The sequence below is a fragment of the Antedon bifida genome, chromosome 6 (genome assembly GCF_963402885.1).
Source record: "Antedon bifida chromosome 6, ecAntBifi1.1, whole genome shotgun sequence".
NCBI lineage: Eukaryota > Metazoa > Echinodermata > Crinoidea > Comatulida > Antedonidae > Antedon > Antedon bifida.
Window position 1 is genome coordinate 15320035 of NC_136231.1, and position 16033 is coordinate 15336067.

Here is a 16033-nt window from a genome sequence, read left to right on the forward strand (position 1 = left end):
TTGATGAAGGGCTAGTGTTGCCCGAAAGCTCTACTTACTTTTCTGGCAACACTAGCCCTCCATTAGTGCATATATATATATATAATATATCCTAACGGTCTGATAACTTCAACCTGAATATATATATATATATATATAAATCCAAAGGCAAATTACTGAAAAAATGACAATATATATATATATATTTAAAAAATAATAATTTTAGACCTAAACTGTTAGTTAAAATATTTGCATAAGCCCAATGGTGGATGTCAACAGTCGAATTTTAGCCCGATATTAAAAAATACAAACTTCAACACTTTATTTCATCAATAAAAATCGCATATTTTTAGTCTGAATAAATATTAGTAGCACTATATTTATATAAAAAATAAAAATTGAGATATATTAATAGTAATTATATGCGCGGATAAAGTACAAACAACAATTGATAAATAAATAACATTTATAATATTATATTAAATTTAATATTATTCCTTATTGTAATTATGTAATAAGCTTAATCATATTTTATTTTGATAGCGTTTTAAAGTTTTTTCCTAGCTCATAAGATTGTGTTGTTATCGTATTTAACAAAATGAAATCCTTCCTATAAATCAACAGACTGCTGCAGCTTGAGATCCGAACATCCCCGACAGTTCCATTCGATCGAATGGTATGTGAGTCACGAACACACTCCGCTTATATAGCCGGTTAAAAATAGACGGAAGGACCCGGCTGATAAATAGAAAATTACCATATTTTTCTTTTCCACTAGACTGAACTAGCGGCGACCTCTATCCGTGAACCCTCGTCAGACTTAACCAGCTTACGTCATTACTTCATTTCTAAATGAATCGGAAATCGTTTGTAAACACTGCTTTTGTTACACTTTTGTTATGCCAATGTTTATTCATGTATATTCAATATCGTCATAGCAACAGCAATTTGCCGCGTCAGCTCAGGATACTCCGAGAGCAGAAGTACTATGAGAGCTAACAGCAGAATATCTTCGGGTTTATATACCATCTAAATATAGCACTCGAATCTCATTGGCTAACGCTACCAGATCGACCATGATTGGTCGATGGTTTATGAGTACAGTATGGCTATAACTACTGTCCAACATGTTTTGAACACATTGATCACGATTTCTCATGAGTTTACCTCTTTGAATCTAATATTTTTACAATTTCTAGCAAATAAAACAAAAAATGGCTGCACTTATTTGTGAAATGCCTTCAGCATTCAGTACAGGAATATCAGACTTCGACATGAGCATGATGAATGTAAGTTTTTACTTTTTTATGTATATTTTATCTTAAGAATTTCATTTATATACTAGTTAGTATAGTGTATACCGATGCCCAGGTATCATCTTTGACATCAGTGTTATCCTAGTTATATTTTACATACTACACATGTGTTGTCAAATCAACCTTACAATCCCTTTTCAATATTTGACACTTTAGGACTATTGGGGATGTGTTTTAAATAGAACATTCAATTTGGGGAATAACTGTTGCCAATGTGATTAAGTGCCTTCCCAGTGGATCATTTCTTTCAAACAAACAATAAAACAAGCTTACAATTGAATTGCTATTTTATAATTAAGTGCATTGTTCTCTGTAAAGTACGTATTTGCTTTTTTACGTCATGTGGCTGGCCATACCTTTAACTTAATTTAAATACACTAGTATTATTATAATGAGTTTAGCACGTGATTGGTTGTTCACCTGTACCTTAAATTCCAACAAGGCTTTAGCAATCACACATTCTGTTTGAAAAAATCGTAGTGCGGGGACGTATAGAAATGGCTTACCACTATTACTGCGGGGAAACACCATATTATTATGTGCCAAGGATTTATATGCCACAAATGACTTATTATCAACCTCCGTATGTTTTACCCTCACAGGTTTTAAATGATGTTGAGTCGCTTTTACACGACTGGGATCACAGCATGGTAGGTCAACAACGCACAGAGACATGTTCACCAAACAGCCTAGCATCGGTCAGTGACTGTTCGTCGAGTATGTGTTCGTCCCCACCCGCATCATCCATTGGGGACTGCTACGATAATTTGCTCGACTTGGACTTTATCCTGAACAATTCCAACGCAGATCAACAGAAACGTTATATTGACGATTCATCAATGGGCATGGCGATAAAACAGGAACCGCACAGTCCACTTATGCGGTCAGATATGGACAATGTTTTTGCGCCTTCTGACCTTACACATTTGACTGTTTCCATTCCAAGTGAACAATTGCATCAACAGAAATCTATGTATGGACTATCACCGTGTATTTTGACACCACATGGTTACATGTCACCGCCAGCTTCACCTCAACAGTGTGTATCTGAACCACCAATGAAGGTACCACGTTTTACTCAGTCTCAACTGAGTCCACAGCTGGTTGCAATGGCATTGCAACAACCTCAACATATGGTTCCGGTAGGCGTACACAACACACCACCAACTTCACCACTCATGGACCTGCTCATCAACTCTTCAAATGAAAGTGTTCTGACGTCACAACCACTTCAGAATCCACAGGTGAACCGAAGGAAAGGGCGCAGAACATGGGGAAGGAAAAGAACAACGACACACACATGTTCACACCCAGGCTGTAACAAGACCTACACAAAGAGCTCGCACCTGAAAGCTCATCTCCGAACGCACACAGGAGAAAAACCTTATGCTTGCAACTGGAAAGGATGTGGCTGGAAGTTTGCACGATCTGATGAGCTAACCAGGCATTATCGTAAACACACTGGTGATCGACCTTTCCAGTGCCATCTATGCGAACGAGCATTCTCTCGTTCTGATCATTTGTCTCTTCACATGAAACGCCACATGTAGACATTTTATGCAACTCAGACATAAGTCTGAAAGCGTTTCATTTTAACCTATTTTGGCACTTTTAACTAAAGTCACTTGTGACATTATAAATGTTAAAGATGTAATGCCTTTTGTGCAAACATTAGTTGCCATAGGTGTCGTGTTACACGCACAAAAACGACGAAATTAAATGCCTCTGCCAACTGACCAGACCTGTTGCAGGGCTTGGGTGACGGCAAGATGAGGTCCATAGGTGCTATTCGTTGCGTTAATTAAACATTAAAAATCAAGCATAATTTTAAAAATGTTTGCCAATTTTAATTAAACTTTGAGTAGGCCTACAATGTTCCAGTGAACTATTTGTATGTGTTTGATCAATTGCTAAGGATTGTGTTTTAACATCGTAATGTATTGTGATAGTATCATTTAGGTGGAACAATTTTGAATTTAAGGAGGTGCTTTAAGCACGTGTACACACATTTAACACCGTGTAAAGTTTTTATAACTCGTTTTCCTAAGGGAAGTTTAAACATAAAGTCGACAAAATCGGTTGCGGTTTTGCTTAATAGATGATCGTGGGTTAGGTATTAACTCGTAGTTTATTTAGCAACGTAGACTTGTATGTAGAATAATGTGCAATCGTATTGGGGTAGGTGTTTTGATAATGTTTTAATCTAAAATCACCGGGCTGGTCCCCTCGCCGAGTTGGCACAACTCAATTACCGAATCTTCCGGATTAAAACTCGTTTGAAATAAATTTAAATATTAAATGAATTCCTTGTAAATAGAAAGAATTTTATATTAACGTGCTATTATCTGCACAATTATTTTTATATGTTTCGATAAAGTACTTATAATATTAATGTTTCATGATTGCACTCGCAAATATTAATTTGTTGCATTTTGTGAATTTATGTTTTATTCTTTATATTTGTGGTTTTCTGTGGTTTACAAACGATAAACAACGATAAATAAATAAAACAAAACAAAAAATAAGTTAATGTTTTCTTAAATTTATTTCAGTATATTATTAATTAAATGTGAGCAATGAGAGGTGAAAGAATGCGTTGTGAAATACTGTATTGACTTTCAACGTTTGACGATGACTTTGAAAAAATATAGGGCCTATAGGCCTATTATATTTTTGCTGTAGCTTGTATGAAGGAAAACCCAAATTGATGTGTTTTCCACAATCGTGCAACCAAAATCTGTCTATTATAGGCCCTAACCTTAACAATGTCAAAACTATTAATATTAATCGTGTGATTTACCACAAAAATCAGGTGACTTATTAAATATCCATTAAAAAAATCTCGCAAAGTTTTCTGATTGAACAAAAACGTTTTCCTTCATGGTATCGATTAACAGGGAAAACACAATAATATATAAAGTAGGCCTGCTGTAATTTTACCAAATGATTGGTCAAAAAAAACCCCCGATTTCCCGTGATTTCCAGGTACAACTATGATAATAGGCCTAACCATAAGGAGTTACGTGGTGGTATCTCATTTTTACTTGGAAATTAGGACAAACGGGATGCAGAGGTGTAAGGAAACTGAATGAAAATAGACTCATATTTCAGGCAAATATCACGGTTATCACATTTTGATTTTTGATTGTTTTAGGGAGCACTGATTAGGCCTAATAGTAATACACTGTATGGGGTTCAGGGTCCATAAGAACGGTACCTGGACCACAACGCTAATAAATACCGGAAGTTATCAATAGATAAGACAGGTGTTATAATCCATCGGAAACGCTCTAATCTTTCCATAGGCCTACTATTTTTTTTTCTTGGAAAACCATGTTTTGTTAATATCTCCATGTAGGCCTGCATGACTATTCATTAATAATACATAATAATTCTGTATATATTATTTATTTAGGTTAATTTTTTGTTTTATTTTTGCCTAAAAAGGATATATAAAAATACAAAAAAAATAAGGAACAAAAAAAAAACACCCAGACAAAAAAACACCACCAGGTAGAGACAGAATTACTAAAAAGTGAACCTAATCATATATATATATGAAAGGGCTAGCTCTGCTAATTTTTCTGGCTGTTCTACTTTTTACGTTTTGATTTAGCTTTTCGATTTTTTTTTGTATCGCCATTTCTCCAGAGTGAAAATCTGTGATAATACCATATATGGCTCTGTGGTCTAGTAGTATGATACTCGCCCTGTAAGTGAGAGGTTGCAGGTTCGAATCCCGCCAGAGACATTTTTTCATACAACTAAAAAATACGGAACTTTCGCCAATGAGCTATCTCGACGCGATTATGAGATCATGTTCCGAATATGAGCACTGTTTCTATAATTTACAGTATGATTTATATATATATATATAATATAAACATTAAACAATTTGAATAAAATACTATAAGTAAATATAATACGCAATACATTAATCACAACGTAGGGAAATTTAATAATATAAACATTAAACAATTTGAATAAAATACTATAAGTAAATATAATACGCAATTACATCAATCACAACGTAGGGAAATTTTAGCCAACTTTGAAAAGGCTTACTGGCGTGTCGAGAAGAAACTAAATAATGAGGATATGAAGGAGCTCACATCAGCAACTTTAAAGTCGATTGCTCTAAACTACATCGAACGCAAGGACCCATCTCCACCTAGGTCCCTGAAAAGAGCATTGGGACAATTGAAGAAAAGGGATGACATAGTCATTACTAAACCTGACAAAGGTTCCGGAGTCGTTATCATGGATAAACATCATTATGACCAACTTCTTAGACAATCGTCTATAAACAACACATCTAAGTTTATACCCGTAAGTAAGACACAACCTAAGTCTAGAGGTAGACCAATTAAGCATTTCCATCCTCTCTTAGAAAAGGAGAAGCAACTATCTAATATTGTTCGTAATATACTACCGAAGGAAGTAGCATCTACACTAACATCACAAGGCTCGAGGTTAGCCCATCTGTATGGTCTTCCCAAGACGCACAAAGAAAATCTATCTATTAGGCCAATACTCTCAGCCACTGGCACTTACAATTTTAAATTAGCACAATGGTTAGATGAGAAGCTTAAACCATTAGCCAGCAACAAATACTCTATACCAGACATTTTTGATTTTGCTAAAGAGTTACGTTCTACTGAAATTGGTTCAGATGATGTTCTGGTCTCTTACGACGTAGTTTCTCTATTCACCAATGTTCCACTTGATGAGACCATTAACATTCTTGTTCATAAGGCCGCGCCTTTAAAGATGACTGGTTTAACTCTGAACACGGTTTATCTATCGATAAACAAGGTCTTAAGGACCTACTTACAATTGCGACCAAAAATCAACTTTTCCAATATGATGGTGATCTATACGAGCAGGTTGATGGCGTAGCCATGGGTTCACCGCTTGGACCACTGATGGCAAATGTTTTCATGTGTTACATTGAAGATACCTTACAAGCAACAGGGAAAATGCCGCAGTTCTATCGTCGCTACGTTGATGACACAATCGTATTCATGCTAAGCCAGGTTTTAGCACAGAATTTTTTGAACACTTTGAACAATTCACACGATGCCGTTGATTTTACAATGGAAATTGCTAGAGATAACTCAATAAATTTTTTAGGTATGACTATCTCAAAAAACGATATATCTCTTGAAACCAAAGTATATAAGAAATCCACTAATAAAGGTTTATTATTACATTATGATAGCCATGTGGATATCAAACATAAACGTAATCTAATTCACACAATGCTTAATAGGGCCTACAAATTGTCATCTACGCATGACATTTTCCTATCAGAGGTTGATAATGTAACAAAGATTTTTCAAAAGTTGAATTATCCTTTAGATCTTATTAGTAATATTGTTAAGGCTTTCAACCAATCCATTAATACTTGTGTGACTCCTAGTAATACTAATGAAGATATGCTAACTGATGAATCTCCCCAGCCTATTAGGATTGTACTACCGTACAAGGATCAAACTTGTTGTAACACGGTTACTAAACAACTTAAACAACTTAGTGCGAAGATTGAAAACGATATTTTACCAGTATTTACTAGTCGTAAGATAGGTGACACCTTAAAACCTAAAGAAATGAAACCCAGAATCATTAATTCACAATGCGTGGTGTACAAATTTCAATGTGGTTTGTGTGATACAAACTATGTCGGTTACACTTGCCGACACCTTTACAAACGCATTAATGAACATAACAAAAGTATTATAGGCGATCACCTAAAACAACATGGCATAACTGGTGATATCTCAGAATACTTTAGAGTCTTATCTAAATGTAACAATAAGTTTGATTGCCTAATTAAGGAGATGTTGTGGATCAAAGAGATAAAACCTACACTCAATAAACAATCGGATTCCATCAAAGCTAAATTGTTTATCTAACTCAGTAGGAGGAGCTAATTACTTAATTAGCCCTCAATTAGCATTTCCTGTCACCAACTTTGGTGCTTAGTGCACATAATTTTTATTGTTTTGTATTCACTTGATCTTGAAAATGGTTCTATGATGGTACCGAAACGTCGATCTCTATTTTTGTCATTAAATTTTATATTGAAATTATATAGTAAACGTCTTTTAATTCGTAATACATTAGAAATAGACACTATTAATAAATTGCAAATATAAAAACATGATTCCCAACAGGTGTGGGTATTGATTGGTACTCAGTACTTGGTTAAATTAATCAACGATTTAACTAAGAAATAGACGAGAAAATACAAATAAAGAAATCAAATACAATACTGCTTATTTGGGATATCACACATTCTTGTTTTCGATGATAACAATAGCTATTGTAATAGAAATTTCTATTGACGTTGATGGTTTCACCATGCATGTCCACGCCGTCACAAGTGACTTCCATTGCACCCACTGCTTCCGATTGACATAAAAAAATAACAAAATCAAGACATTTTATTATTCAAACTCAAAATATTCATTTACATTTAAAAAAACCTAACTTTGTGTGAAAAAATATTGAACGATCGACCTTTTTTTGTCGTCCAAATATGGTAATTTTGCAATCATTTTTTTTTCTATTTTTTTTAAAAACGAAAAATAGACATTAAAATCAAAGTTAGATATACAGAAGAGTCTTCCCTGAATATACGAACAAATATATATAACTGTAATAATATCTAAAATTGTACTTGTAATTCATGGAAAAAAAACATTGTAAAAAGGCTGGAGATATTTGTTTTTATATTTAGTTTCGTTTTCATAGTGTAGGCCCAAATTGTGTTTTTTTCTCTTTCGTGGGGGTCACCCACATTTTATTCATTCTGTTACACGGTACCTTTTACAAATATATATATAGTATACATAAAGTTTTGTAAAAATATAAAAACAATAAAATTCAATAGAGTAGTTAAAAAGGCACTATATCTATGTACATAAAATCCATGTAGTAAAAGTATGCTTTAAGAACGTACATGTTATGTTTTTGCAAGTTATATTAAAAGTACGACTATTTACCATTTACTCTATATTAAGAAATGTATTAAAAAGTAGCTGTTTCTTTTATTAAATTTTAAATCAGTACACACAATTTGTATGTTTCTTTTTTTCATTTGACCTTATATTAGGCCTACATCCATTACAATTATATACACCCATACACACAATAATAAACCTATTTACATTCACGAATCAGTTTAACATAGTTATCATAACATAACATATTATATGCTACATTTTATGTTTTGGCCTTGTATTACATTTTGTTTCATAGTGTAATTGTTTGATCATGAAGGAAATTATAAAAATGTCTTCCATTCATCCACGTGTCTATCTATTTGATTGTCGGTATCGATTTCGTAATTCTGTAAAAAAAATAATTATACAATAGATCTATAGTATGTTACGCGTTTTCATTAAAAAATACTGTATAAAATACAATGAATTTTAAGTACTCTTTTCAGTTGTCCTATAATAATATTTAATCCGATTACGTCAATATTGGTGCCAAGCACTAAATAATTATATCAAAAGAAACTTTCATTTACATTAAAGAATAGGTTCATAGATTGATACCATGATAATGTAAGCAAGATAAACAAGCATGTATTGTATTATGTACCTTATGTATTGTTATACACTAACAATACGTACCACCATACTTGACAAACGATTGTCGTCATAAATATAAATAATAATAATTATATTGTTTGAAGGATGTTTTTTCTTTTCAAAAGGTAAAAATCACAATAATTATTCATAATCACATCATATAATAGAGTTATTTAACAATTTAAACAAATAATTTTTATAATTATATCACAGATCACTATGCTCGGTGAAGCTTTATACAGAATCCATTGTTAGTTCTGTATTATATTAATTGTATTACATATATAAACACCAGGCACAGAACAAATTCTAAACCCCGGTGATATACTGAAAATGTGTTGAGGAATGAGGAAACAAGAAAAAGTCGCCCCAAACATATACATTTAGAATAAAATGATCACCTATTGTTATTGTATGAAATCTTTATTGGTTATCCGCCTCAAGCGGATAACCTCTTGTTTCTTTTTTTATTTAATTATTCTTCTTTCTTTCCCCAAACTTTGTGTAACACTTTTCTCTTCAACGTGTAAACATAACATGTTGAAACTTGTTCAGCATTTAGAAATTTAACTGTAGTTGTGCTGCCAAGCTTTTTGACAAGTCAGAGCCGCGTAGCGTAAGTTACCCGCGATTTTCGATACGGGTTGGGTGGATTTTACCAGTATGCGTACCTTTTTACGGCCAACGGGTGTCCCGGATATTGCGCACTATGGCCACCAGCGGGCGTCCAATTATTGCGCAACATTTTTTCAATGGCAGCGTCCGCTCCGTACGTGTGAAATAGGTACAATGCGACAGAGGGCGCTATATACATAATTAATTTTATATGCTAGTAATAATTATAATTAATTTTATATATACAGCATTTGCAAGTAGAGCAAGCCAGAACTGAGGCCTCTAAAAGCCTATCTATTTGTTCAGAGCAGGCTAGCCTAAGTTAAACTGATTTAATAAATTATACTACTGTATTTTAGGGCCTAATTAATAACAATAATAGTTGAACTATCATTATTTATTTTTTTTTACATTTTTTTTTCTGATAAATAATAATACTAATAATAATTAATAATTAATTAATGATAAATGTAAATCATATTATATAATAAGGCCTATATAATATGGTGAATTATAAACATCACAGGGACAAAACAAATTCTAAACCAGACACAGACAATACACGCAAGAGGAAGTAAAAATCAAACATTGAACTTGGGGAAAAACGTATAAATGATATTATTTTAACTATCACAAAGTAACACAAAAGAAACAAGACTACATTACATTTAAAGATTTGTTAAAATATTAATTTTTATTTTAACATTTGTATACACTGTAGACCTAGGCCAACGAATTGATTAAAAGATCACAGTAGCAGTTCAATTATTTAATTGATTTTCTGATATTCTTGAATTGATCATAACTTCGAAACAATTAAATAATTTTTAACGAAATTTTCAGCCACATTTTCTTGACATCAATGGTTAACCTTTTGACCAGTTACCAGATTTTGTTAAATTAGAAAGTGCGCGCGTAAACGGCGTTTAAAACTTTGAAGGTCATTAAATATGTTTACTTTTAAAAAATTATAAGCCTACAGTTCATCAGAATGCGATGTTACCACCATTGTTTATTTTATTTTCTTACAGTCTATGAATCATAAATGTGATTTATTATAGTGTTGATTGTTAGAATATAACTTACGCTGCGCTACGCGCGATTTTCTGAATTTCATTGATTGATCATTAACAACAATCCAAAATTCGTTTGGTAATGGCACTTGGTGGTGGAATACAATTCATGTAAAGGGCTAACTTTATGTCGAATAAAATTGCGTGTTTCACAAAAAGTTACGCGTGCACACGCATTGAACATTTTGAAGGGCAGAAAATATGTATATTAAAAAAAAACAAAACATCAGAATGCGAGGTTGCCCCCCCCCCCCATTTTTCATTTTATTTTCTTACAGTCTATGAAACATTGGTGTGATTTATTATAGTGTTGAATGTTAAAATATAATTTACGGCTTCATTATTTTCATATTAAATATACATTTTGAAATTGAAATAAAATTTGCGCTTGATTATTGTTTTTCATAGTTTTATGATATATTTCTTTCATATTTGATGAATTATGAATGCAAAATAATGACACACGTGCACGTCAAACTTTAAAAATCGTGCGCTTGAAAATTGGTAATTTTATGCAAATTTGTGTAGAAATATGCCTATTTTGAATCGATTATAGCTCTCCGGGATGTCTGATGACCCCCAATTTTTTTAACTTAATATGTAAGCAGTACATAAAGTGTTATTTAAATGGTGTTAAGATTCCACGTGTTGTCCGTCTGAAAACAGTTGTTTGCAAAGCTGTTGGTGTGTTATTTAGTGTATTGATTGATTGAATATATATTTATACTGGGTAACCTCTTCAGTCAAAGACTGGTCTCCCAGAGGGCCCAGTTGGTGATCAGTGGCTGTGATGTACTAATACACCGGGGTAACCCCCTACTCGTCTCGAAAGATGTACTAGGTTCTTTAAAGTGCACACGAGCTAGATGTGTACACTGGACTTACGGTTTATAGTCCTTATCCGAGAAGACTCGTTCTACCACCAGAACCATGGAGTGAGTGAGCCTCGAACCCCTGCCGATGTTATGGCTACGTAATTACGTATAGCTGGGGGTATGTATTAAATTTAATTAGTACTTAACAATAACAACAATTAACAGTGCAGTCAAGCATTGTAATGTATGTAAAATTTGTACAGAGAGTAGTAATAATAAGCAAAATCGTATAACGCAAACAATCACCATCAATTGCTATTGTTGCATGTTTATGTCTTGTCATGATGTATTTTTTGAACAAGATTTTACAGATTACTGTCTATACATGCATCTATTTTAATACTGTATTATCAGCAATTTTTTTCATAGACTCTCTTCTCCCAGACGTGCTTCGGGGTTTGTAATTTTAGCATGACCCGTTCTAGTTTACAATTTACCAAAAATGTCGGCCTCTAGAAGTATAACTGCTGCTTGCTTTAGCTTCTGAATGAGTAGTCCTCTTGGGACGTACCTGGCTAAAGCAGCAGCGTGAACAATTTGAAAGTATGTACTTTCACAATATGTCTCTTTTTAAATGTTTTGAAAATGCCATCATATCGGCATTTTTGTGTATTTTACGTACATGGATGTTTTTAAAATATTAAATGTCAGTAAAATTATAAAAATTATCACCTATAATTCGTCATAGTGACGAATTAAATTCTAGTTGTAATCTTGTTTCGTTATTTCTATACTTTCAAATATCTGTTCGTAATTTGCAGAAACCCACTTCTAACGCCCTGTCGACACTATCACACTTTATGTGACAAAAAAAATGCCCATATATAGACATGATGAGGTCATATCACTACCATATTTGGCATATCACTACCATATGTTGTGGACATATCACACTTAAAATAAATAATTCCTTAGATATTTGAAAGTATAAACTTCACATTTCAAATGTTGATGTTAACGAAATAATTGCGAAATTAAATGCGTACTTTATCGTGTCGTTTTATTTTACATTTGGTGTTTTACATATTTTTATATAAAAACATATAGGCCTAATAATAATATAATACAATAAAATATTTCCATTTACATACATTATTTCATGTTTGTTTCTTTGTAACATTGTTACGTTGGTTATAATAGGCCTATCGTTTTGTTTTGGTATGTACACAACATTCTTAAAGACTGGCGCACACACAGACTGGTACATTTAAAATCATCCCTAAAAGCTGGCCAAACAATTTATATTGATCATACATTCCAATAATTATCGATCTATAGTTTCCCCTATGTTTCATCATTTTTGGGACTTTATTTGTGTTATACGAGCTTTTTAAAAATAAGCACTTTCTTATCAGTGGGGGGGATAGTTCAAATTACACATCAAAATCTCTATTCTTTTGTACACAAAATTTTTTAAAAACTATGAAAAATAAACAGTGTGGTAAAAAATCATATCAGATGACTTCAGAGTTTTATTTTCATGCTATAGCAAGATTATCCACCGTATATCCACCATCTTTTTTCACCTTCTAGGGAGTCACCAGACATGTTATTACATTAGGTTAAACTACCTGACTACTACTGAAAAAAAGTCTTAATGGTTTTTATTGCAGAATTTTGCCAAATTTTGTATTTGACCATTTTAAGGGAAATTTTTTCATCTGGATTTCTATTACAAATATTTGGTTTATGTACAATTAACCAGATATTATGTTTAAAATTCATGCCTGTACCTGAGCTTTAAAAAAAGTTGTGAAATACTCATTATATGATTATTTCCAATTTATTTGTAAATTCTGATTAGCGTCATCATTATGTGTATAATGTTCCGAACAATTGTACCGGTACCTGATTTTTTTCAACATCGTTCCCGGATTGAACATTTTCGGTTTGAGTTTTAAAATAATTTTTTAAACCACAACAAACAAACATCTGTCTATATAATTTATGATTTGTTGTTGTGGGTTGCACTTTTATCCTGCATGTTACTTTATATATCCTTGATTTTGAAAACGGTAATTTTATAAATTCATGCTTTTATTTATAATATTTAAATGTCTAGTTTCCCCCCATGTAATCTTATCGCGGTAGTGTGTTGCGTTGGTTGCTTTTTAATGAATGTTTAATTAGATTGTAACTGACAAAATCCACAAGTAAATATCGTTAGTTTACTGTTTATATTCATTTATATTTTCCTATAGCCTACCACTTACTTATCGAAGTCTAATTTAACATAGAAAGATTGAGGAATTTGAAGCTGCCAACTCAAGTCTCGAGGACTGAACCAAGCAATATGACACGTCAGCAGAAGTCACAATGGTCGTAAAAACCCACACAAAAACTGAGTTCAAGCCCACTTCGTTATAGGCCTATAGGTAAGTATTCCCAAAGGTTTTCTGAACCACTTTTTTTTTGCATTATATACTGTAATTATTTTTACTCATAATAATAATAATAATAATAATAATAAACACTTCACTACAGTACATTCTTAAATTCGATACGCGTTACCTGATATTCTGGCTTCCTGGTCTAAAAGGTACTTTTTACTTGAGCCTTTCTGAATTATTGAAGACCACACATTTCTTTCATTTTCTTAGATTTAAATGTTATATCATGCACAAGTTTTCTGCAATGTTTTAAAAATAGTACCGTGAGGTACTTCCGCGCCAAATTTCGCGAGAACTAACATAGAAAGTTGGTGGTAAAGTATTATTTTTTTATAGGCAACATTTTATTCAATATAAACTTTAAAATATACATTATACATTATTATAGGATTTATAGATAGTGATAATATAAGTGATTTGATGAAAATAAATGATTTTGTTCTTTTATTTATAGTTTTGGTTAAAGCGGATAGTAGACCTACCCTAGACTTTGAGTTTCGTAGTAAAGCTAATGTAGTATAGATAACATATTTTTAATTGTTATTACCTGAAAACTTAAATAAAGAGTCTTTTTACCAACCATAATGAGCCAAATCTCGCGTAGGTTTTGTTTTTTTTATTTTCTCAAGATCTAATCTGCTATATAGTATATCTAAATTGAGTAAATTGTGAAATATGTAACAACATTTTACAAACAAAATATAACTTGATTAGGAAATGGAGGAATGATTATCTTGCAACAACATCGAGAAGGCTCTGTGTATTAGCATAGGGATTAGCGCCCCCAAACGGTTTGTTATGATTCCATACCCGACTTAGGATAACCTGAGACAACTACTGTATATGTCCCTGGGATAACAGAGAATAACAATTCCTCCCAGTATCCTATTGCCTAATAAGATTCACCCACCTGAGTAGGCCTACTAGTAATGTTTAAGAATGTATTGTATGAAATCTGGACTTTGAAGCGTTAACAGATATAAAGTATGAGTAGGCCTATTGATTGATGGATTTTAAGTTTTATTCTTATATTGTCATGTTTATGTTGGTATGAAATATTTTCTTCACGCTAAGAGCCGTTCTCATATTTAGTGTCTGCAAAACATGTATTTCAAATGGTACACGTGAGATACAAGTCGGGTACAGTAATTACTCGAACCTCAGTGTGATATAGAGGGAAAGAGGGGTGGGGCACATAAGACGTCCTTTCTAAGGATTAGCCCCATATATATTGCACACGCCATTGCCTCTAATTAGGTTTGTTGTAAACTCATTCTGTCTATCAGAAAAAAAAATCAACAATCATACAAACTGTCTGATATTCTATATCATTAAGTGTTACCGGTAAATATCAAGGGAAGAACATATGATATTGTTTAGCAACAGACTTCATTTTTACTCAGTGTCTGTGTTAATACAAATTGAAGAATGTTGCCTCCAGCAACTGGGTTGAGTTGACTTGATTTGAAATGTAGAAACTTTCAATTCAGATTACAGTTTTAGTTAAGAGAAGCATCACATGAATATTTTGATTTAATAGACGCACTTTGACCCGGTCGAATATACTGTAAAAATAAGGACACTAAAACATTATTCTTAACTGAATGGTTACATAAAAACCGCATCAAATAATCGAGATAATGCCATTCGCTATCAAATCATAGAATAAATTCGTGTGACATAGTGTAGGAATTCTGTACCAAACAGTCCACAACTGCGACCCATCAATCGATCTCCAGTGTAAAATGTTGATCGTGCGTCCAGGGATAAAATCGCGCCCAACACAGACTCATGGGGATGTGGTGTCAACTCGCAATAAGTCTCTTTTGAAAGGAAGAAAAGAAAAATTAACCATTGATGCAATTAAGATAAACACAACAACTTGCAAAAAACTTATCACCCCAGGTGAGGTTTGATACTTCGAAATAATTGTTGTTTACGTTGAAATATATTACTGTAGTAGCGCAGTATGTTCCGGTACTTTATTCCGAAATGGCTGACTCATCTGAATTGTGAAAGTTTCCAGATCAATTCTTACAAAAAGTAATGGTAGTAGTAGTCCGTGCTATCATTTTACAGTATTTGTAAAATGGTAGCAAAGTAACTACAGTTTTTCTTCAAATAAAACCTCTAAATCTTGTTAATTAGTAAACTTTCAACGGCTTTAGGCCTGTGCTACTAGTG

General features: G+C 32.8%; 2 protein-coding genes across 2 annotated transcripts in view; one reads left to right on the forward strand and one right to left on the reverse strand.

Moving 5' to 3' along the window:
• The window catches only part of LOC144845472 (uncharacterized), a 63405-nt gene extending 62053 nt beyond the window's left edge, over positions 1-1352 (reverse strand). The window contains exon 1 of the mRNA XM_078702843.1: positions 1341-1352. The gene's annotated coding sequence lies outside the window, so the exon portion shown is untranslated. The remainder of the gene's footprint in view (positions 1-1340) is intronic.
• On the forward strand, positions 1103-3839 carry LOC144845469 (uncharacterized). The gene is made up of 2 exons (XM_078702838.1): positions 1103-1268; positions 1898-3839. The coding sequence occupies exons 1-2, from the start codon at positions 1194-1196 to the stop codon at positions 2843-2845; spliced, it is 1023 nt and encodes a 340-aa protein (XP_078558964.1). The 5' UTR covers positions 1103-1193; the 3' UTR covers positions 2846-3839.
• The last annotated feature ends 12194 nt before the right edge of the window (positions 3840-16033 follow it).

Coding starts and splice junctions, on each gene's coding strand:
- LOC144845469 (XM_078702838.1), top strand. CDS start 1,194: ATGGCTGCACTTATTTGTGAAATGCCTTCAGCATTCAGTACAGGAATA. Junction 1,269..1,897: donor TCGACATGAGCATGATGAAT/GTAAGTTTTTAC, acceptor TTACCCTCACAG/GTTTTAAATGATGTTGAGTC.